The sequence below is a fragment of the Passer domesticus genome, chromosome 10 (genome assembly GCF_036417665.1).
Source record: "Passer domesticus isolate bPasDom1 chromosome 10, bPasDom1.hap1, whole genome shotgun sequence".
Classification (NCBI taxonomy): Eukaryota; Metazoa; Chordata; class Aves; order Passeriformes; family Passeridae; genus Passer; species Passer domesticus.
Window position 1 is genome coordinate 38,099,747 of NC_087483.1, and position 24,653 is coordinate 38,124,399.

Below are 24,653 nucleotides of genomic sequence, written 5' to 3' on the forward strand. Positions count from 1 at the left end.
TGCCCTTGCACCCAAGGACAGGACTTAGCCTAGAGCATCCAGGCAAAGCACTCTCCAGCACTCAGGCAGTAACAGATTGCAGAACTTTACTCTCAGTACAGCATTAAAATTGCAGACTAAGCCTAAGTCTTCTTTTCATGGACACAAAACACCACACAAACACTGGAAGCACTTTGTGGTGTCGGGCTGCTGGCACAAAACTTTTCTTTTTAAGCACAGGGACAATTTTTCCCCTGACTATGGAATATTTATTAGTTTGCAGATTGCTAATCAACTGGGATGAGTGTACAAGTGCATTTAAGTTCATGTTATAACTTAGCTAACAAAATGTGTTTAGAATTTTCTTTTTAAAGTTTGTTGCAGTTGAACTGTGTATTAAACAGTGGCAGCCAGGCCTTGGAAACATTTGCCTTGATTTTGATTTGTCTGAGTTTCAGCTTTTTTTCATGGTGCTCTGTGTCCTTAAACCAGTCATGGACTTTGAAAAAGTTTTGACTTTTGAGTAGTGTTCCCTATAACATGATGCACCATGTCCAGCTGAATCTTAAAAGTGTTCAACACTGGGGAACCCACCATTTCTGGGGAGTTTATTCAAACACCTGATTTTTCACTGTGAAAATGTTTCCTCATATCTCTAGTCAGAATCTCCCAGGATTAATTTGTACCCATAAAATCCTGTATTTTCTACACAACTCCTCATAAAAAGGGAGTGTCCATCTTCTGTATAAGACACACTTTAAACATTCTTCACATGTAAATATTCCTGCTTAAACTGTAATCCTCTAATAGTTTCCTCCTATTTTATGTAAACATCCTTTAATTTTATTTTCTAATCCTGGTAGTCTTTAACGTAATAATTTCTAATTCAGATCCTATCTACCCCTAGCTTTTTTTAACTGTTGCTGAAACCTTTCCCAATTTCTTTTTTTTTTCTTTTTTTTTTTTGTTTTTCCCCAGACCTTGTGACCCAAAAATTCACCTTCAACTTCTGTTACCTTGAGAGATTAGGCCTGGCTTTCCTCTGTTTATTTTGAATTCATTAACCTCCTCCTATTCTGGTTACTTTTAAGGAATGGTAAATCAGTGTTCTGGGATTACTTTGTAATATTGTATATCCTTATGACACTGATAATCCTTCTGCTCTTGTCTTGTTCAGATACCATCTTACTTATTCAATTTTTTTTTCTTTTATCATGTCCTGAACCTTGCATAATTTAAATAAATTGAGGTTTTTCCTTATTGATCTTTCCAGCTACAGTCTAAAACAATTTTGTTTAGCTAATTTCTTATGTCTGGATTTGTATCTTTAATCTCAGGTGCTTCCAAGTAGAAGTTCCAAAACCAGTTTTTGTTCTGTATGAAGGAATAGTGAATAGAACCAGGTTTGAATTTCTTTTTGTGTGTGAATAGAGCTTTGGTCGTTTTTATTTCCTGAAGGAAATCTCTGCCTCTTGCCTTCATGAACCTCCAATCTTCTTCAGTAATTTGGTCTGGTAAAGTGATGTCAGGTCGTAGCTGTCGAGGGGAAAATGATTGCTTGGTTTATAAGGGCATAAGCTTTTAAAAGTGTTTTAATAGCAGGAGAAAGATTTTGAAATGGTCTCTGTATTAAAGGGCAAATGAACATATGAGGTTGATAGTGGCTTGTGGTATTAAACAGATAGGCTGCTTCATCTTGTGCACATTGAAATTCTATTTGAGTCCAGCAGACTTAGTTAAAAGGTGAAATAAACAGGCTTGATAATCACAAAGGTTTGGATCTTCATTCTCTGAGACATCCACGTTAGTGACAAACCCTTTGTTGACTCTCAGAATCTTGACACAGAGTATAGAAGGCATGCAGCTTTTGAACAGGATAATCTGGGTTTGCTGCACCCTTATGACAAATCTGTCATACACCTGACACAGACTCTAACAGCACTGACAATCTAATAAATCAGTCATGGGTAATGCAGGCTGAAAGCTGCTTCAGGGAAAAAAAAGAAAAGAAAAAGGCAGGGACTTGAGAACAAATCAGGAGCAGGTTCCTTTTTTCCCATGGCTGTGAGGCAAACTGATTAAAAGTCTCTGTGTCCTCTTAGTAGACTCATTGCAAGATATTCCCATCTTCCTGATACAGCACAAATGCCAGCAAGTTGCGTGTACAGATTGAAATTATTCCTAAACAAAGGGAAAAGAAATCTAGCCAGGTGGCAAAGAAATCATCTGGGAAATTGGCTGATTCCACCCAAAACACTGTCATGACAGAAGAATAAAATTTCAAGAGCAAAGTTAGGACAAAAAAAATTTGACAAAATTATGATCATTGGGATAAAAGTTCTTTCTGGTTCAGACTGTGAGTTTGTCAAGCTAGGGTTTTTCCTTGGAGTCACTTTCCAGTTTTAATAGACAAGCTTCTCCAAGCCAGGTCAGCTGCAGAGTTTGGGAAGTTGAGGAGTTACCTGTCACACTGGAAAGTAATAACAGAACTGGGTCTGACACAGAGAAGACAGGGAAGGATGTAATTCTTTGAACTCTGAAGAGGTCAGCTGAGATGTCAAATTGGAACTGAGTTGCCTGGGACTCAGGCAGAGGCAGAAAAGAAAGGAAATTTGTATCTTGGTTTAGGAGCAGAGACAGAACACATCCTCTTGGGTGTGGGAGTGGGCCTGGAGAGGAGACAGGGACCGGCTGTGCTCCTGGAGACAGCTTCACCTCTGCAGGAGCTCCTGCATCTCCGCTGACAGTACAGGGCCTGGGCTTTTATAAAATAACTGCACAAAACATCTGTGTGTTCCTCTTCCTGGGAGAAACTGGCTAAAATCCCCCAAACCCAGCAGAAATAGATGGGCAGCAATAGAGAGGACAGAGCAATGTCTGTGTCCTGAAAACCTTCCTGTCCAAACCTGCCCCGGAGCTCCTGTTCTCAAGCACAGTGACAACTTCTTTCTGAATGAAGTTCATTAATTTTGGATGTGGCAGCTCCTACCTCCAGCTCCTGAGTATGAATTAGTTTGCCCAAATATAAACAGTAATCTTAGAGGTACATATTGTTATGTGTGTTTTGTACATTCTGGTAAGTCCTGCTTCTTCCCCGAATGATATTAATGTTAAAAAATTAATTGAGCATAAAGATGTAGTATAAGGTCCACAGAGCATATCATTAGCTACAGCTTTTGTAGTTAAATAATTAAAAAGCAAAATAATTCTATGCATAATTCCATGTTCCTTTATTTATGTATATGTAGTATTGCAAAGCCTTTCTCATCTGGGATGTGGTATATGACTTGGCAGATCCTCTCAAATTGTCTTCAGCTTGAAATGAGCTCCAAATTTTCCTAATTTCCACCCATCCCAGCTGTTGTGTCAGTGATCCATGGGGAGCAGGGTTTTCTGGCGGGAAGGCTGAGCATTAAATACCCATAGAGACCAGATCATGCTCCTCTCCCTAGGGCTGGTCTCCCTCAGTCAGAGTTAGTGGCTTCTGCTGTTGTAATTATTTGTGGATAAATCAAAGAATGAGATCTGCAGACACCTAAAAGTGGGACATTTCTGATGCAGAACTGCTGATTTTAAAAAAGAGTGAAGATGTTGTATTTATCTGTTCTACAGGGGGACCATGCACTTTAAACTAAAATGGCACTTCATAATATGAGGAAAAAAAAAACCCTTTTAAAACTAAATGGTATTTTCCCTTATGGAATGCTGAATAATATGGCTATTTTGCCATTAAAATATTGAAGTTTTTTTTTTTTTTTTTTTTTTTTTTTTTTTAAGCAATCTCTAATTTGAGCTCAGGTTTTGAGGTGATGTACTCTGGTGATGCACTTACGTGCAAACATACCCATGTTCAGTGGAGCTTGTAACATGTCCCATCTTTTTGGCAAAGGTTAATAGTGGCAAAGTAAGCCCCCCAAAAAATAACTTCTTTATATGTTTTTCAGTTTCCTGCTTTCTACGAAGAAAAAGTGTAGGGGACACTTTTTGGCTTGAAAACAGCACAAACCCTAAGAAAATCCTAAAAGAATACAGGCAGTGATTAATGATTAAACATCCACATGAATGAATATTGTAAGCCAAGGATGAGTTAAATCTGCCAATTGTGTGCTCTTAAAAAGGTTTATATTAAGCAAAAACCCCCTCCTGACTAATGGCTCTGTTTGCTATTCCCATAAAGAGAGATCATGATTTTATTGTACCCTATTTGTTTTGGGTTTAATAGGATTTTGAAATAAGTATTCAGCAAACAAAGAATATTGGAAGTCACAATGACAATTAGAAGTTAGAACTAAGTAACTCATAACTTCAGGTTACTGTACTGAGCTGGTACAATTTTTTGGTAGAGTGCAGTTACTAAGGCTTCTGTCTTTAGCTCCTTGCTGTATTTTTGGACAAATAACAGAAGCAGTGGCTTACAAGAAAAGGTTTAGAAAAATAAGACTTTTTTTGTTTTCAAGAAAATGTCCCTATTGGGTAGCTTTCATCAAGGTGTAAAACATGTATGAAATTCTAAAGAGTAATTTTTCTCTTATCCAAGAGCTTGTTTAAAGCACAGTCAGGGAGTAAAGTAATTGTCATATTTAGGGAGTTTTTAGCAAAGCATATTAAATAATCAAGGGAAACAAATTAGTTAAGTGCTGAAGTGACAGTAAGAAAAGGAAGTGTCAAATTCATCCTTCAGAAGGGAGAGTTACACTGACATGGCCTGTGGGCCAAAGCAGCTGTAGGTTACCCACAGTTTGGTATCAGAAACTGGAGCTCCAGTGTTGCAATTTATTAGCAATTTTTCCTCTTTTCTAACCACACATGAACAACCCTCAGTGACCCCAAACCATTTTTGAGTTGTCTAAAAATAGATGGAGGTGAAGGTTGTCTCAAATAGTCCCTTCTAGAAATACAGAGGGAGACTGCAAGGCGTGGAAAGCGGTTTTAGATTTTCAAATCCAATCTTGGCAAGCAGTTTTGATCATTAGCATTGTCTCTGGTAGGCAGGGAGGAAAAGTAATAGAAATCTTTTTTATTGATTGCGACTGTACTTGAAGAGAGGTGTAATTGCCACCCTAAATTTAATCTTGTAGATACACATCGGGTGCCAATGTTCCCTTTTAGTATTAATGTCTTCCAGGAACTTCTAAAAAACTTCATTTCATATTAACATTGCTGATTGTGGTCTAGATCAGTGTGTATTAGTAAAATATAGGAAGGATTTTTGAAGTCTGGTCCTTTGTCTAAGTGATTGTAGGAAACATTCAAGCAGCTTTGAGTGTAATTTCCTTTTTTAATCTTTTGTATTTGGGATATTGTTTACACTGGAGCAGTTGGTAACATAAAATGAAACTTCAGAAATAAAGAATAGAAAATCATCTATTGGAGAACAGAATACATAGATTCAAAAGCAATTTCTGTTGTATTAGCTAAATGTGAGGGAAAAATGCTACTCTTAGAAGCATGGCAAAAGGAAGGATGACTGTTTCAGTGAATTATAGTAGCTACAGTTTTTCCAAGCTTTTAAAAAATACTTAATTTGAAGTATTCAAGCATGTCACAGTCAGGCTTTTTTATACTTACAAATTGACAGCAAGAGTCAGATCAAATATTGTGCCCAGTTACTGTCACCGTCCTGAAGGTTCAATCAAAAAATCCTTGCTTGTATCATTGTTCCCCTAAGTTTCTTCAGGAAGAGTGAGGGAATATCAAAACTACTGTATTCCTCAATCAAAACATCCAAGATGTTTGTCCTGAATCTCCCAGTGAGACAAAAAGAGAGGGTGGATACCCAGGAGGTTTAGGATTTACCTTACTGGACCTGAGTTGTCCAAAGTGACAGTTTAGGACTCTTTTTTTCCCCAACTGAACTTGTTTTTATTCCCTTTTTCACACTCATTTCCCCTCTCCCGTATTTTTCCACATCAATACCTCTGCTTGTGATGAAACACGTGGCCAGTGGTAGGTGAGACAATGGTAGATTTCTGTAAATCTGAATTTTGTAGATTCAGCTGCAAATTTCTGATCCCACCTAGATTTTTCAGTATTTTACCAAATGTATGATTAGAAGGATGGTTTTCTAAAATGCTTCCAGGGATTTAGGCTGTTTGGCTACCTGGGGCTTTGTGTGTCCTTAGCATATCAATGGTTGACTGACCCAGGAAAAGCTTTTCCTTCCCCAGGTGATGCATTGATTCCTCCCCAAATAAATGCTGACACATTAAGAACTCAGAAAAGGAAAACATTTGGCTTTAGCAGTTACTCATCAGAAAGACAAAAAATGAGTTTGTGTTAGTTAAACATGATTGAGGTGTTTTCACAGGTAGTCACTGAAATATCTCAGTAAAAGCAAGATCTAATTCATTAATTTTTCTCTAGACTGTGGATAAGCATTCATGTTTATTAAAAAAATCCAAAAGAATGAGGGAATTCATCTGTGCCATCAAATTTTAATGAAAGCAGAGTAACATGGCACTAAATTTTTATTGTAAAGTGTCTGTACCCTTGTAAAATCTTGTCAGGAGCAGTTGTGATGGTGTCACTGCAGCTGCAGATCGTAAATTTGAGTCTTGCCATAGACAGGTTTGAAAATAAATGTTAGTTTATTGACATAAAAGAAAGATTTTTGGCTTGTTTTCTTCATTCTTCTGTGTGATTATATAAGGATAAAAGGGAGAGAACTAGCAATTTCTCCACACTGCATCTTCCCAAATGAAAAACGTTCTCGGTCAGATTATCAATACCCAAATGATTGTTGTCATTGTCCTGCTGTTCTCTTCATCCTATTGAGAGCTGCAAAAGAGAAAAGAGGATTCAGCTGCTTATGGGACACAGAAAAAACAGCCTCATGCATGGAGTTTCATGTAGGATATATTATGTACAAGCACTCAAATTATTTATTGTAGTAGTTTCTTAGGAATTTATGTAATTCTGGCAAAATCACGGTCCCTTTTTTTTTTTCCTCCCTACACTTTTCACTTAGCTAACCAAAGCTTTTATTAACCTGGGAAAGAAGAACATGTTTTTGAAAGGGCTTAAGCAGTGGAATGATGAATGGAACTGTTCCCAAAGCATGCAGGTAAAGTGCTATCACGAGCTGAGGCTGCTTTCTGCTCCATCGCCCCAACAGGAAAATAGCAATATTGCTGCAATGATTCCGCTCAGGCTCTATTATTTGCGGTGGTGCTTGACAGTTATGGAGTTGGAATTCAATTTCTTTCAACTAAAGCAGGTGCACCTTAAAAAAAAAAAAATAAAAAAATCACTCTGCCACTTCTGTATAAGGCATAGAGATCGTTGGCTTCTTGCCTGAAATCGTTTCAGGGCACTTATCCCATTTTCATCCAGCAGAAGTTGTCCATGAATATCATCCCATTTTATATACACGAGCAAATTTGCTTTATCCCAAAGCAAGATAATAGATGATATGAAAAGCTTTATTTTATGCTAGTATATACATTTAACAACCTGTTCTGAAGGGCATTTTTATAGAAATCTCTATTACAAAGCATATAAAGAGGTTGATGCTATTTTATTGTTCAGGACAAGAAGAAAGGTGTTTCTTAATCTTGATATTTGATATGACAGGTTAACCTTGATATTAACATCATGTATCCAAATTTTTCTTCCCAGTTTGACTCTAAAATACCCTTCTTTACTTTTGGATAGTGAGGTATCCAGACACTATTTGTGACTAGTACATGGCACATTTATTTTCTATTAAAAGACTCTTACAAGTACCTGCTGGGATTTAGATAGGTTTAGTTAGAATAAAGATTTGAGGAAAAAAAAAAAGAAGTTTGTAATATCTGGAAGAGAGATACATGTTTACTGGGGCCAAATAAAAATTTATGTGCCTGTCTGTGTCATATTACATATTTCCATGTGTGTATATACACAGTTATACTAAAATGTCTATCTGGATTTTAGGTGTGCATATTTTTATGTGTAATTTTATATATGTATATAAAAATATATGTATATATATTCACAAATAGTCTGACCAGCAGATGTATACAGCTCGATACTGCTTGTATTTGACTTTCTAATCTCCTATTATTTCCATTTACTTGTCAAATAATTTACAAAGAGACAAGCTGTATTTTCAGAAAATTCCACAGGTGACTGACTTGTACATTGACTGATGCTGAATGCAGCTTGGATAACTTGAGCACCCTTGATTTGTGGTTTAATGTCTCTTAATGTATAAATGAACTAAGTAATAGTGATGTGAAGGTCACTAGCTGTAGCAAAGGATTGCCTTAATATGAGAAATAGTTTATTAAAGGCACTGTGTATTTTCAGGCTGTACTGAAATCAATAGTGTGTTTAATCTTTGGGAGGTGCTCATTGGGTTCATTCCTGGGGAATAGATGGCCAGTTACTGTTCCATTCACTAGTAAATTACAGAGTTAAAAATAACTTCCATAAGATTTACCTTTTTTTAATTATTGTTTTCTGCAACAGGCTATACTTCTCACTACTTTTTTTGCCTTAGAATAAATATTCAAGAGACAGACAAGTTCAGCACATTAATATTTAAACTCTTATTGGGAAAATACACCATCATGATAGCTTGTAATGTAGTATTATGTACCATTTATATCTAACTAGATAACATTGTTTAGTTTAAATTAATTCTGTAGGCTTAATTAATGCTATTACTTTAATCCATTTAGGAAGGCAAAAACAACAAGGAAAGCGTGATGGTATCAGTTTGGACAACAGATACAATATCAATTCCAACTTCCCCCAAAATTCCCTGTTGTACAAATGATGCAGAGATTGTCTCAGCCTCTGTTGGGACTAATGCCAAGTTTTTTACTGGGCTTCCATTGGAGACGAGGTTTGTTTAGCCTGTTTTGTTTGGGTCACCCCTTGCAGCCCTGAACAAATGTGCTCTCATGGCAGGTTTGATTGTAAAAGTCAGCACCAGCATTTGTCTTCATGTCTGCCACGGAACTTGCTAAATTATCTGGATCTCTCGGAGTCAATACAAATTAAAAATACTCACAAGGTTTCTAAGAGAGTGATTGCTATTCTAGCAAGTTCATTAGCCTTCTGAGGAATGCTGTTGGCAGGCTTTGTTTAGCAGAAGTCCAAAACAAAGTAAACCAAAAATGTCACAAAATGAATTGCAAATCAATTGGCAATATAAACCTGAGAAATAGGATGTAGATGAAGAATAATTTAGGGAAATGTATATTGTTCCTCCAGGAATCTTAACTGCATGAGTGGGAACAATGCTAAAGATTACAGCAGAGAATGGGGAATAACTTGATTAAACAAATATGGGCCATCCAGCTTTTCCAAATACACTGGCAAAACCAGACTCCAGGCACTATTTACTTTCTGGGAAAAAAAAAAAGGGTTCTTCAGTGAGGCCTTTTTATTTTTTCCCCAGCTCTCTGCGTCTATTCACATCAGACAATTTGATTGGAACTATGACATTTTCAGTATTTCCACAGCAAATAATTCTTGCTCTGCAGATGCTTGGTGCAAAGAAAAGAAAAATAAAGGACAGAGAGGATGGAACTGGGTGATCTTTAAGGTCCCTTCCAAGCTGAACCATTCTGTGAGTCCATGATTCTATTTCCTTAGTGGTTTCAGTCTTGTACTCTGAAAAATAAATACTCTAATGAATATTTCACTCTAATTTTATGAGAATAAGTTGAAGACCAAAAATTGTTTAAAGGAGGAAATCAGTGTCCTAAACTGGATAAGAAGCCAACCTTGCATTCTTTTCCCAGTTAAGTTCAGGTGCAGTCACCTAGAGCATCCCTTGTCAGCTGCTGCTGAAGGGAGGGAAGAGGCTGCTCCTCTCCAATTTAATCCAGGTTTCTTTGAGAAATTTTACATGTCACTGCTACTGTATTGCTCCTGTTATTAGAAGATTCATAACATAAACAGAGCAAAGCCTGAGTTTTAACTCCCATGGCAAAATGCAGCAGGGAGGAGAGAAGGTTGCAGGTGACACAGGCAAGGCTGATGTGCTCAGTGCCCCTTCTTCACTCTTGACAGAAAGGTTAAATGTGATAAAAGGTTTGACATGATCAAAATTAGCAAGGCAACGTGAATGCAAGGCAGAATAGGGAAGGAACTGAGTATTTAGATGCAGAAAAGTCTGATTTAAGGTCTGTTTACAAGGTTAAATGGCTGGGCAATAACTGGGATTTGCATTTATGGCACGCTGTCTGCTGAGTATTAACTCCCCATATGGAACATCTCCGCAAACAAGAGGGTCTTTGCATGAAGCAGCTTTTCCAGGTCAAGAGATCCTCAGAGTTACCCCAGCATATTTAAAGATGCAGTTTCTAAACCAGCAGTGATTTTCTTTGAGAACTCCCAAAGGGTATAAATAGTCCCAATAGGCACAGTGCATGTCTTTAGATGACGAAAAAACAAGAAAAAAAAGCAAGGGAATGTCAGCCAAAGATTCAGACTAAGTTGGTATCTGGGGAGATGCTAACATAAATTTTTAAACAATTAATTTATAAGCTCCTCAAGCTTAGTGAGGGAGGAAGTCACTCTGCCCACAAGAACAGATGTTTTTCACTTTAGGGAGACTTCTGATATGACTCAGACAGTCACAACAGTAACTGATTCATAATAAATCAGTGAAGAGCAAGGCTTGTTTGAGAAAACATTATCAAGGAATAATTTTATCAGTAGTCTGTAGGTCCTGATTTTTCTGCTATTCACCACTTTCCTTAAAGGCAGTGAGATGTCACATTCTTGAACTATGTCACACTCTGAGGCAGTGCAAGCAGGCTTAGAATTAAAAATCTTTTTGATAAATGAGTGAAACAACTTGAAATCCATAAAACAAAATTGAGTAAGGAGGATAAAGTTGGTGCTTTCAGAGGAAAAATCAACTGCACCAATGCCAAATGGGAAAGGAAATAAGTGATAAGGTGTCAGGGCTGTGGGAAAGACAGGGCTTTGTGCAGGGCTGTGGCATAAAATGTAAATCTCTTTCTTTAAATGTATTGATCAGAGACAAGGAGCCATTGGGGAGGCAGCTGCTGGGGGCTGGACTCAGCCACAGCACACCAGGAAGGACATGGGGAAACTGGAGTTTGGACAGAGAAAAGGGTTTGCAACTTGGTGGGTTTGGCTCAGGAAAATGGGATAAAATCAGATAGCAGAGACTTGACTTTCTTTCAGACATGGAAATGCTGCCACTGAGACCTGAGCTAACTTTTTCCTGTGCTCACCAGAAGTATCAATTTTACTCACAGCAGACTTTATGTTCAGTGTTAGGAAAGTCAAAACCGTGCTCTAATAATGTAGTTAAATACTTGAACAATGACTGAGAGGTTTCCATGACTGACAGGCTTGGAGAAGTTGATTAAAGCTTATACAGATTGTTCATAGCACCCAATCCAGTCTGATAAATGAACTTTTGGGAGGCTTATCATCCCAAGTTTTTTACAGAAATGTGGGTATGTGTACAGTTTACTATAATTCAGGCTAGTAAATTAGCTTTTCATTTCCACATCTCTCATAGTTTTGACTTTTTGGAGGAGTAGCTCATTTGCTTTCATATAACATAAGCCATGTAATTTATATCAGACACCATGAAATCCATAATTTTAATTACTAACTGAATTTAGCTTTCAGCAAGGCTCACAGATTGAAGGAAACCTGTTAAGTCCCTTTTATTCAGAACATTTCCTTCTTCACATCAGAGCAATGCCTGTCCATATCAGAGCAGTCAATCAGAATTTCTGCAGAATAATCCCTGAAACTGAAGAGTTCTTCAACCAGTCTTAAAAACTGTGAGAGTTGTGAGATCATTGCTAGAGTGTTTGTATGTGTCACTGGTCACTTGGCATTTTGGACATACATAATTAGCAAAGTCTTTTTCTACTTTCTTTTTCTGTCAGGACTGATTTAGTGTGTAATAGTTTATTCATGTGGAAAAGGAAGCTAGATTTTTAAAATTATTATTATTTAATATTTTCTTCTAGGTGTGATAGACTTCCACTTTATTTGTGAAATGACAAATATTCTACTTTGCACATTCACAACTAGAATTATTCTTTAAAGCAGTCCTGGTAATCTTGGTCTGATGGATCCAAAAGGTCAACTCTTGACCTAGCAAGGGAAGTCTCCTGAATGGAAGTACCTGCAGAGAGTAATTCCAGTTTATCTTGGAATATCTCTGCCTTCATTTAGACTTCTTCTGGTAATTATTTGAGAAAATGTTCACCTTACTCTCCTAGGCTATGGCCAACCTGTTAAATAGGTTTTTTTATGTATAGAAAATTACATCACTTACTCATCTTATCTACATCAGATAATTTCAGTATTGATGTAGGAGATGTAGTTTATTAGGAGAACGTACTTGTTAAAAAAATCTATACAGAAATTTAATTGTGATATTAAATTCTAATTATCATTAACAAAATTAAGTGGCTATTTGAATAGAATTTCATGCTTTCTCTTAATATGTTATGTAATTGAAATGAAAATACATTGATTTTTGCCCCTGGCCTTCCAGTACAGGTGAATGATGGGGCAGCCTCCTGTTTGGAGAGCTGGAGGTTGGGCCAGCCAGGGCATCTGACAGGAATTGTGTTTTGGTATGGGAAATGACTGTGGCTGAAAAAAACCCTCTGGTGTGATGGCCAGGTCAGGCCCAGCTGCCAGATGTGCAAACCATTCTGGCAGTCAGACATGTCTGACTGAGGGTAAGGCATAAAAAAAGGGGTGAAAAGTTATCCAGAACTTGATTATTGGCCTAGTTTGCAGCTGAGCAGTCATTCAACTCCTTTCAAATATTCTATGACCTTATTTACATCTTCCATAGGGTTAACAAAGCTTTATTCATTTACCTGTAAGCTATTTCAGTAACATCTGGTTATTTTTGTTACCACAAGGATCAGTGGCTTTGGGCCTTACCTTCTTCTCACATGCAGATCCAGCACAGCCACTTCTGCAAGCACAGACATTTGGTCTGATCAGCTGCTCCCAAATTGATAGTTTTGCTCAAAAAGTGCCACAAAGGAGAGACAAAATTCTTTAGAATAAGTCTCACAATCAGGATGTGAATATTTGAAGATACTGAAAACTGAAGATGGTTTGTCATAGGCTTCTCACTCCTCTGTGTCTCTTATGTTTACAATTTTTAGTTTTTCTTTTTGTTCCCAATGATGGGGAAAAGAGAAGACTGACAAAATAATGACCTTGTCTCAGCTGGAAATGGATCAGTACGAGCCCTAATTTTGAAAGCCAGGATGCATTCTGAACATTGATGGTTGGGCAAGATTTGTGCCAAAACTGATTTACTTTTGTTCCAATTAAAATAAAAAACAGCTGTTAAAAGAGCTGACCTCGAGCTGAGATGAAAGAACACTCCCAAAGGTGATTCTATCACAATAAATAAATAAATGGGAGAATTTGATGAACTTCACACTTTAGACCGCTAGAAACCAAAGAACATGTGATTTAGTGGTCATAGAGAATTAGTAATGATCTACTTATCCCAAGGGGGAAAAAAACAGAGAAATGTTTTATCTAGAGCACTGCATTTATAAAGGCCCATCACTTTGGAGATATTCTGTTCATAAAAGGATCAGTGTTCTATTATTTTTTAAAAGAGAAAAAAGCAATTAGTCAAATTTCAGCTGGTTTTTCATCCTCATTAGCAATTTCCATTGTTATGACATTGTTTTGGCATAGAGGAAAAAGAACAGCCAATTCAGAGGGCACCAATTCAAGAAGAACACACATCACAGTATTTTAATTAGATCTCATGAGCTAAACCTTCTACAAATATTGCCAGAATATTGTATCCTAGTTTCAGGCAGTCTAACTAAATGCCTTAAACACTGGTCAGATGCGACTCAACAAATGGTTTCTTACATTTTCTTGTGTGGCAGAGGAGAACAGGAAGCTGCCAACCACGCCCCATTAAGACAGAGCTGAAAATAAAGTAGACACATGTCTGTGACCAACCTCCTTCATGATGGAGCAGACATTCCATCAGATTTAAAGGAATTTGCTGTATTCCTGTGAGCTTTTTTTTTTTCCTACGGGAGATCAGCTTAAAAAAATTAAGGGGCTGAAGGATCAAATTCCACAATTTCAGTTTGTTGCACTTAGGTTCTGATTCTGCCTCAGATTTAAGTTAGTGAAAAGTCTCTGTGTTGAGATCTGAAGTCTCAGACATAGACCAGGACAAACTTCTTTAGCAAACACATTGTGGGATCCTAAGGCATCCAAAAGTGATTCTCAGCATTTTAATAATTGTAATGGTGACCTTGGCATCATGGAATGACCTGGAATTTGTATTGGGTTAGTTCTGTCAGGTTATTATGCCAGCGAGGAGGCTGAGGTTTTGACAGAGTGAGGAATATTAAAATCTAAATATCTCTAACGAACTTCACAGCCATGGGGCAGAGAAGCAAGGAACCAGGCTTGCTGCCACTCCACACATCTTAAAGAGGAGAGACTGTAGCCAGCTTGGCAAAAGAGTGTTTTTATGATCAGGTAGTGAGAGCTCATGCTGTGTCAAAGCACTGCCCCAGAGCATGACCAGAATAAGAACACACACAGACCTGCATGTGCTGGTGACCTCCAGGTGCTCCTCTGGGAGCAGCCAGCTGTGCCAGTGGCTGTGTGCTGCAGGACTCCACTGACCTCACAGACTTGCTTCCCTGGTCTATGAGCTTGTTGATGTATCCCTGCCACTTTGAAAAGGCAAAAGTGCTGTCTCCTTGAAACAAATTTTAAGGAGGAAACTCGGTTTTGTTGGGTGTCGGTTGCAAAAATCTCCTTAAAATACAGAACAGTGAACTGCAAAGCTCAGAACTTCTCCTTTTTCTGAAAGGGAAGGGGGCAAGTTTGAATTCTGGGTGTGGAGGGGGCAGAGGAGGAATGAAATCACACTCAAGCCAGAACAGGGATCTTATCATCTCTGGAGTGGTACTCCAGCTCCTCCAGGAACCTTGAAAAGACAGATTTACAATTGGAAAATTCTTAGAGTTTGGCTCACTGGAACAGAACCATTTCCCAACAGGGGTTACATTGTCAGCAGAAAAGGCTCCTTGTGCCCCAGCAAGTTTTGCTCCACTGTATGGTAAGCAGGAAGAGAGAGACCTGTGTGTGATAATATTATTAGGGGAAGAATTGTGTATATTTCTATTATTTGTTTGACATGAATGGAGAAAAATGGAAGCTGATTTTCCTTTCATCTTGGTAGCAGATAAAATAGGAACAGGTAATGCAAAGAGAAGTGGATTTTCTGCAGATCCCTATAGCATCTGGGGGTGTTCTGGTACACATGGGCATCAGATGAGGTACTAGGATTTTGTTTTCTGTCTGTGGTTTTCCTGATTCTCAGTGTGTGAAAATGAATTTTAAAAAGGGAAAATATTTCCTCCTTTTTTCATCCTTTTCTTCCTATCTCTCCCTGTTCACCCCCCAGCTTCTTTCTGTAGCACTCAGAAAAACAAGAGCTCAGTTAGGAGAAAAGTTCAAAACATTTTGGAGGAAAATTGGAATTGACATCACAGAGGATAATAACAGAGCTGAAGTTCAAATGAATATTTCATAAATGTATTTACAAGGGATGCTAAGCCACTAAACACTAAAAATGACACCAGCTATGTATGCATTATCCTGTACAGATTCAGCAAAGTCATTTGACAGGCTAAGCTTATGTTAAAATTATAATCAATAAATGCCAATTACAGAAAGAGTTTTATCCCTGCATGTTAAAAGAACAGAGCTATAATTTGCATGCAAACGACATTCTTTTCAAAATTATTTGCTTTTTTAAGGTTTGGAAGGGTTACAGAGGAAAGCTTGAGGAAATCCTGCCCAGGATGTTGTTCAAGGCAGAGAGAGACAATGGGAAGAATATTGAGGAAATTATAAGGCCATAAGCTTGACACTTATAACATGCAAATAAAGAGAAGTTATTCTGAAGGGCAATGAGGAGCCAGTATGGGTTCAATAATATTAGAACAGAAGACAGCAGCATGAATTTTAATGATGAACATCCTTCACAACTATAACCTTCTTATACTTTATAATTAATTGTTAGAATTATATCATGATCCTGCATTCAGAGCCTCAAACAACAGACCTGTACCTCTGGCCAGAAGCCTTCTGACTTTACTGAGCTGTGTTTTGGGTGTATCTGTCAGGGTGATCAGTTCTGCTGCCAGATGTTCATTTCTTTGGCCCAGTGTTTCTTTCTGAGCCCAAGAAAAAGAGAGATGTGAGTTACCAGCACAGGAAGCAAGGGGAAGCCACAGACCTGGTGGTGTTTAATATGGAATAGGAATGAAATTACTGATGGGAAAACACAGTGATCCTGGCATACTGTTTCTTTCTTTTCAGAAAGGCAAGTTTTTGGATATTTTTGCAGCCATGGGAGCTAAAAACAGAGTCAGACAAAAATGTTTCTAATGGAAGAACCCTCCTCTATAAAGCTGCTCTTTTCTATAGTTGAGACACGTTGAATATTTCAAATTACTTTTTTTTTAACCTGTTCTTCCAAAAGGTTATTTCCCTACATTTGCAGTACAGTCTGAAAATTGACCATTATTCCTTAAACTATGCCCCTCAAAGTCACAGGTATTTATCAAGGATAACGTGTGTATTCCCCCATACACCCTATTTGTTGGGACAAATGACCTATTTTATCGATTCTCTTTCAGAAGCCATTCTGTTCAGTTACAGATGAGTAGGGAAGAAAACTACTCTTTTGACTGACCTCTTTATTTACAGTCTGATAAAGGAGGACTATTGTGTTTTATCCATTATCAATGTCTACTGAAAGTCTCTTTTGCTCTTGCCAAGTTCTCTAGTTGCAGCCAGGGACCAGTGAAACTGTAAATAAACTTTCCTGCACAGATGTGTCTGGAATGTCATTGTGAGTTTGACTGATTTTAGCATTAAGAAATTATAATTCACTGCATGACACGAACATGCAATTTCATTGTGCATCGTTGCAAAAGAGGCAGAGTTTTTGCCTGTGTGATTGCATCTCCAAAACATAGCAGAGCTGCTCCAAATTAGTTATAAGCTCCTTGTTACCTCTGATATTACAGCCCATTCTAGCTCTCTGAGGCATTTTCAAAATATTTTAGATACAAACTTATTCTGCCTTAGACATTGCCAATCTTTATTGCAGTAAAATGGAAAATCTGCTCTAGGATACTGTCAGTGGGTTTGTCTGCTGAAAGGTTGAAGCCTTTTGGATTATCACTTGTGGTAGACATCTATGTCTTTGTTCCTGGTGAAAGGTGACAAGAAAACCTGAGACATCAGTATTTGAGGTTGTAAACAGAGAAATTATTGGAGACCTAAAAGTAGAAAATGTTTTGCCTTTTTTAGTAGAAGGCTGAAGAAATAAAGTGTTTAGAGAGGAATTATTGTGGCAGCTGCTGCCTCCAAACACCTTGAATAGTCCATGTGGGCTCAGATGGACCATTCAGATGGAGGTGATCTGGGACTCTTATGAAAGATAAATCAAAAAGTAGATGTCCAAGATGATTTCCTAGTATTTGTCCATTGTTCCTTTCATTGGCTTAAGGACCTACTCTGGCTATCTCAGTATAAGGGACTGCAACAACCTGTTCCATCTGGGAAATGTCCAGAAAATGGTAGTGGAAGTCTCTGGGTATCCTGTGGTTTAGTCACCCTCCTCAATGTGTCAGGAAGTCAGGCAGGAAAAAATGAGGTTTGGGTGTAGATGAAACCTGTATCTTCATTTCCATCACCACCATCCTGATAAGGACAGTCGAGTGAATCCACAGGCTGAAAACAAAGAATGAAGCTGGGATTATCTAATTATCTCCTACCCTTGAAAAAGCCCCTGAGAAAAAATCCTGCCCTAATGGATTCTAGGTTAGAGAGTGGTTGTTGAAAACACCTATACTCTGTATTGTTACTTGTAGAGTGAGATGAAATATTTGCATTATGAAATAGAAATTATTGAGATTAACAAACCGGAAACAAATTAGATGAATAATTTGAAAACATAGAAATAATAATATTATAAATCAAAATATTAAATATAGTGTAAAATCCAGTAGTTTTGATTTAATTTAATATTATAGAATAAACAAATATAAGTATGAAATAATATTTTCATATAATGTAGCATCTACTACTTTATCATCTTACAATGTGAACATTTTGCTCCGTTGTTGAGTTTAATAGCCGAAGTCTGTGGTTAAAGTGGTGCAAATCTAGGTTGAATTCAGCCTTGCTGATGTTACAGTGGAGTTTGGGAATACACATCCAAGCAAGACAGGGGTGCTGTGCTCAGGGAAACCTCAGGAGCTTAAACGTGACAAAGCAGTTTTGCACAGGGGAGTGGAGCGATGAACCCAAGAGCTCCTTGCCAGAAGCTGATGGGTTTTGGCAGAGCCTGTGGGTTTGGCCCAGTGTCCCTGTGCTGCTGGGAGATGGGACAGAGGCCAAAGCAGTACAAGAGCAACAAAACCAGTGACCAGGGGCTGGTTTCAGTTGGTTTCTGTGCTGCTGCAGCCTCTGCCAGAGCTCAGGAGAAGGTGAGCAAGGGAGGCAATCAGGAGGCTTCTCATGTTTAGACAGATAAATTCATTTGTTCCATCGAGTCCAGGGTTTGAGGGAATGGCCTCCCATTAAAACATGAAACATGACTTACTTTCAGGGTTACACTTCATGCCTAACATCTGTGAGGATGAAGACTTTCCTGTTCCCCTGCTTCGCCCCTGCCTCGCTGAGAATACCCTGGAGCAGCATTGTAAGACCTCACCATCTGCTCTCTGACAATAGTCTACTCTCCTTCTCTTTAAAAAAGCACAAATTTGGGGTTGCTGTGGGACCTGGGAGTTTCAGCCAGACCCTTTTGGACAAGAAAAAAAAAAGATTTAACCTCCCACTATGGGAAGAAGTAGTAAAATCAGAATGACTAGCAGATGAAGGGATTTGGAGCAAAGTTTCAAAGGTTAGATAAATCTATAAAAAATTACCTGGCTTGTGTGCCTGCATAGGACAGCAGAAATTGTTAATGCTAGTCCTACTTGCCTTTCACATGAGCAAGCACGATTTGTTTATTTATTTTATAAACTGAGTCAAGAATATGCCATCAATAACTTTAAACATTCCCATGTTTGAACTAGAAGACAGCTGGCACAAAGAAACAATTACACAGCCATTGGGAGTTAGCTGACAGAAGATTTCCATAAGTAATTATGCTCTGTGAGTGTGAGGGAAAGGAAGATAAAGGAGATAATGCCCTTTACAGGGGATAATGCCTTGATATTTTCCTCATACCCTTTTGCTGTAAAGCTAATGGCAGCCACAAGCTGAAGTGACCCTGGATGTAATTGGCAGTAACAGATCTCTTCCCATTCCAGCTCTTCCAACCCCCCAAATGCAAATACTTCCAGCCACCTTGGTCAGTCTGAACAAGCAGAATTTACAGGGTCAGACTCTAAGGTTAGCAGACACATAGAATTTCTGTGCTTAATGCCACGTGGGTATAGAGAATGGGTACTCCATTTCCTTTTCTCCTTGACCTCTCCTTTTTACCTTGTATTTCAAATTATTTAATTTAAAAAGTACTTATTTTGGCTGACAGATTGATGTCAGCATCAATGTGAGAAAAAAGATGAGTCAAGCCTCTTATGCTGAATCTAGAAATGTCTTTGAAAGTACCTACCAGTTTCACTGGCAGCATAGGACAGTTCTGACAAATAAAGGGGAAGAATTTAGGTGCTAATCATGTTATGGTTGACTTTTACACGTAATAGAATCATGGAATCTTTTAGGCTGGAAAAGACCTTTAAGATGATTGAGTTGAGGCACAAACCAGACAGAATACACACAGAGGAGAGAATGCAATGTGTAAAACCCTGCGGTGTCACAAAGCTGCAGGAATCAGGAGCACTCACGGGTCTGGCAGAGGGTTCCCACCCATCCTCTGGAGCACTGGCAGACGTTGGGACCGACACACTCCCCTCCATGGAGACACCTCTGCAGGCAAACAGCTGGACAGGGACAGGGAACCAGTGAGAGGATGGATGTGATGTACCTCAACAGCTGGCTGAGAGGTGACCTTGGGCTTTATTCCATGTGGCCAACTTGCAAAGGAATGGGTGTGTTCTGTTCATCACTTCCTCAGTATGATGATCAGCATTCTTTGATATTTTCTTCTTAAGAAATTTATCTCTGCTAACTGTCTGCTGGGAGACTTGGCATTTCTAATGCTTAGCTCATCATCAGCTAAGAATAATCTCTCTATGATACATTCATGCACTACATATTCTATGTAAAAAACAAATATTTTCATAGAAAAGTTTGATATGTTTATTGTATATATTTTTTGTTCAGAGATCCTGAAAGAGTGAGTGTATGATCTGGTCTATATGTATGAGAGACACTTCCTTCCTTCAGCATTTCTGAATAAATTATTAATATTATAAATTCAAGCCACTGGTTCTGAAATCATATTTACTAGCAGGACCTAAAGGGTAAAAAGCCAATATTTTAATCTGGTTTACATACAGTATGTCATCTTGATTATAAATTTATTCAGTTTATCTGTCAACTTCATGGTAATGAATAGCCATGTATGGAAAAATATTCCTTGAAAATATTTTAGGGTGAGAGGTTTTTTTTTTAATTACATTTTTATGTAACTGTAGTCAGAGTTACAGAGTAAGAACACGTCATTCTCCAAATTATGCACCAATGACCTTGAGAGTACATCAGTTTGGAAAGCTTTATAGCAGGCTTTAGATAGTTCTGTACTTTGAAATACATGACATTTCTCTGCAGAATATAACAAAATATGTGAAGCTGTTAAAACATAAAATCAATGCTTCAAGTTTAATACTGTAAAAATGAATTTCCATAACAAGATGTATAACAGAGCTGCATGAAGCAGAACCAGGGTTCCCCCACACGCTTTTTCTCCTCTGCAAGCATCAAGTGTTTACAGCATTTTGTAGCACCTGTACTTAAAACTGTTATTTCTTCAAACTGCTGAAGTGGCAAAACAGATTCTGTGCTGGTTTTTAGTATTAAAAGATTGCAAATGGCTGTTGACTGCACTAATGAATATAAACTTGGATGGGAGTGGAGGTGCTTACGTTTGCTGCAGTGCTTTCCTCTCCAGCCGGACGGGCAGTCACAGACATTGGGGTGGACACATCTCCCCCCGTTCATGCACGTGGGCTCACAGACACCTGCAGGAACACAACAAAGGAAGAACGTGGGGGCTGGGAAATGAGGGAAGACTTTAGTGCAGGATCACGTGCTTCCTTGCAGAAGGTTGGTTGGCTTGTAATTAAAAACCAGAAAAGCGGTTTGGAATTGAGAATGTGAAACCCAGAGGCTCGATAGGTCCCAGAAATCCTTTTGGGAAATGCTGTGTCATGTGGAAACTTTTTGGCTGAAGCTCTGGTAAGAGCTGCCTCATCAGAGCAGAGAGGCTGATGACAAAGATTCTCAGAAAAGCAAGAGGACAGGACAAAGATTGTTAGAGCTTTCACTTCCATATGGGAAAACTCCTCCATCATGTTCTCAGATGTTCATATGGGTAAGAAAGGCCTTAATAAGGATGGATTGTTTTCACACAGTTTTGGGTGTGATTTTGCATTCAAGCAAGCATAAATCCTAAAATCTATTCATCCATTGCCCTTTTGAACCGTTACTTGTTAAAATACTTACCTTTTTACTTTATTCTTTTGTACAAATAAGATGTGAGCGCTGAGTTGTTCTTTCAAACACAAGAAGCCAGATGTGTTTTTTGTTGACTTCATGGAAAAATTGAATAGCTAGTTTTTGTGTCTTTGATTAAGCTGTACTTATCAATGTTGTTTCAGAACATCTAGCATTAAAATCTCACATTTCTGGGATGTCACACATCTGCAATCCCAACCTGCTTTGTTGTAGGGAGATGCCATAGGCAGGTACCCAAATTCCTCCTGTCCTGTCTCTCCCTGCCTATTAAGGTAAATGCAGGAAGTACCCATCAGAGGCTGGGTAATTCAGAAACATGGCAGTGCCAGTATGGTGAGAGTGGGAATGATTTGCATTTTACATGGAAGGAGGCGTGGGATAATTGGGTGGAGTACAAAAAGCCGTGTAACACAGCAAGTGGCTGCGCTGGGCTAGGAGAGCCAAGGCAGGAGGAGTTTGGCAGTGAAGGTGTGAGAACACATTTGTGCCCAAAGGCTCCTGCCATGTCCAAAGCTTTGTATGCACAGTGGGGCTGGCAGTGACCCCTTCCCACCGGGGGTAATTGATGTTGTTCCTCCCTGCCTGCAGGGATGGGTGGCCATGGGACACCCGGCTCCTCTCAGCAGAGCAGGGGACTCGAGGGGCTGACAGCTAAAACACAGCAGTGCCTCCGTCAGCCCCGAGGCTGTGCTGCCTTTCTGCACATCACTGAGTGTTAATGCTGCAGCAGTCCTGACTGTGGAGCTGTCACTGCACACAGGGCTCTGAATGACCATAGTCCCCCTCAGACCTCTGCTGCAGGAGGTGGAATGCTCATAGAGCCTCAAAATAGGGATGATTACTAAAAGACAGCATGCAAAAATGCAGCAACTTTTATTTGGTGGGAGAATAACCTTTTGTTCCTCTCCCAGGGATGATCAGGCATTTTTAAGTAGGTAGATTTAGGTTCCCTAATTATTCCTGTGATGTAGTGAAATATTGCTTTTGTGGCACTTTCTGTGCTGGTCTCTCCCTTCAGCCCAGATGCTGCTGCACTGGCAGCTTTTGGAGCTGTATTGCTGCTCTTGCTTGGCTGCTACATTTGCATTTCATTCTGTGCCAAGCCTCCTGGATCCCTCAGCATCCTGACCCTGCCCTTAGGCATGGCCATGATTATAGGGGCTGCTTGGACCCCAGCCCTCAAACTGTCATCCTCCATCTCCTTCTTTCTCCACCTCTCCTGATCCATGCTGGAATCTTGGCCTCTGCTTACTCAGGCTAACCGGGATCTACAGTTCTTGCTGAGCTGTTAAAAAATGCTGCAACCACTGGTTCAAACCTACACGAGTTCAAAGGGTCATGGCCTCTATAACTCTGAAATAATTTAATCCCTTATTTTCCCTCTTCCTTTTCCTCTCCCCTTTCATCTCACATCTCCAATAAGAGATTTTTGATCCACAATCTTGGATCAATTCTTATTTCAATTATACAACAGCTCAGACATTCAGAATTTAGAAAAGATGAGCCCAAACCATAAAGTTTTGTTCTAGATTTAAAATCACTTGGTGCTTTTTGATATTCATGGACCATGATGTCCCCAGCACTAACTCGCTTTCCTAAAATCAGTTGAAAATCTATAGATTTTGTTTTGAGATAGTCTGAAACTTGGACAATGTCTTCCCACCACCTCTTAGAAAGTGAAATCAAGGTATTGAGGACAGCAGCATTTGTTCAGATGGTTATTTCACCTTTTTTTCTTTCTTTTGTTGCTTACATTTTCTGTATATTTTTAACCTTACACAAACAATCACATTCTTATTGTTTTGGGTTTTTTTTTGTACTGACAACAGACCCAGCTGCAGGGAGTCCAATTATTAATTCAGCAATGGTTTCAGCAACAGGTGAGGTCCAGTCTTGATCTGAATAAAACACATAAGTTCAAACTGACTTTCAACTTTTCATTTCTACCTTTTTTTTGTTCAGTTGCCTTACAAATGACCAAGTAGCTATGAAAATATAGCATGAACTGCCTTTATTACTTATGGCATCTCTGACTCCAGTGATAAATCCAAAGGAGTTCAATTCAATGTGAACTAAGGGTTCAGGTCAGTACCAAACCTGTTCTGAACTGGAGGAGCACTTCTGCCTCCCTGCCCTCTGGGGAAGAAATTCTCTTTTTTGCCAAGGAATTCACAAGCACCTTTAGGTAAATGAATGCAGTGTTATCTCTCCCCTTTTCCTTCCTGACATCTCCACCTTGTCCTCCCTTTCTTTAACTTTCTTAAATACAACTCCATCTCAATACCCATCAGGCAGGCTTCAACATTTGTTAATGATAACTAGTTTGGATCCTTTCTGGTCCCACTCCTTGGCCTCTGTGGAGGAGTTCCAATTTCAAAATAGCAAACAAAAATGCTAGAGTGTCTCACAGGAAAACTAAATAAATTATGAGACACTAGGAGAGCAAATCAAATTATTGCAATCCTCCCAGGTACTAGCATGACTTTGAAAAGACTCGCTTATGTTTTTTTTGCCCTCCTCTTAAGAAAGCCCTGGCACCTTGACCCAGAGACAGCAGGGGTTTGATAAGTTTTCCATCTCTCTTGGGGACCAGTCCTAATGCCATGGATATAAACACATTTGTGTCTTCCCTTTGCTGCAGTTAGGCAGGATATATCACTGGGATAGGGGCAGTCCACAGGTCCTGGGTGCAGGTTTGCTGGCAGTCAGTGCTTGTCACCAAAGCCTTCCTCATTCCCCTGCTGCCAGTGTTGACATCTCCATGCTCTTCAGCAAAGCACAGAATTTCATTTGCAATGGTGTTTCTCAAGCCTGTAATGTGCCACAATTCTCCAAGGCCACCACTTACAGCTTGGAACCACTTCCATGATCTTTGGCTGCCCTGAACGGGTGGGTTAGATAAGGAGAGCCATGCTGCAGGTGGTGATGCAGGTTGAAGGAGCAGTGTGGTTCTGTGCTGTATTTCAGAGGAGGGGTGGTTCTGATAGGGTAACAAG

The 24,653-nt window shown here is 39.0% G+C and overlaps 1 protein-coding gene and 1 long non-coding RNA gene across 8 annotated transcripts in view; one reads left to right on the top strand and one right to left on the bottom strand.

Annotated features, from left to right (window-relative positions):
- Positions 1-24,653, top strand: part of LOC135309228 (uncharacterized) — a 217,214-nt gene that overhangs the window by 98,582 nt on the left and 93,979 nt on the right. The window contains exon 1 of one of the 7 annotated variants that reach the window (XR_010369522.1): positions 18,943-20,069. The exons of the other annotated variants lie outside the window; for them this stretch is intronic. This is a non-coding gene — a long non-coding RNA (uncharacterized LOC135309228). Of the gene's footprint in view, positions 1-18,942; positions 20,070-24,653 lie in introns of those variants that run through there. 7 annotated transcript variants of the gene reach the window in all.
- LOC135309226 (von Willebrand factor D and EGF domain-containing protein-like) overlaps positions 6,588-24,653 on the bottom strand; it is a 170,004-nt gene continuing 151,938 nt past the window's right edge. Inside the window, exons 26-31 of the mRNA XM_064435263.1 lie at positions 21,066-21,161; positions 19,866-19,961; positions 19,275-19,277; positions 16,271-16,299; positions 12,804-12,936; positions 6,588-6,756 (exon numbers count right to left, since the gene is read on the bottom strand). Coding sequence (XP_064291333.1) covers positions 12,811-12,936; positions 16,271-16,299; positions 19,275-19,277; positions 19,866-19,961; positions 21,066-21,161 — 350 coding nt within the window. The 3' untranslated portion in view covers positions 6,588-6,756; positions 12,804-12,810. The remainder of the gene's footprint in view (positions 6,757-12,803; positions 12,937-16,270; positions 16,300-19,274; positions 19,278-19,865; positions 19,962-21,065; positions 21,162-24,653) is intronic.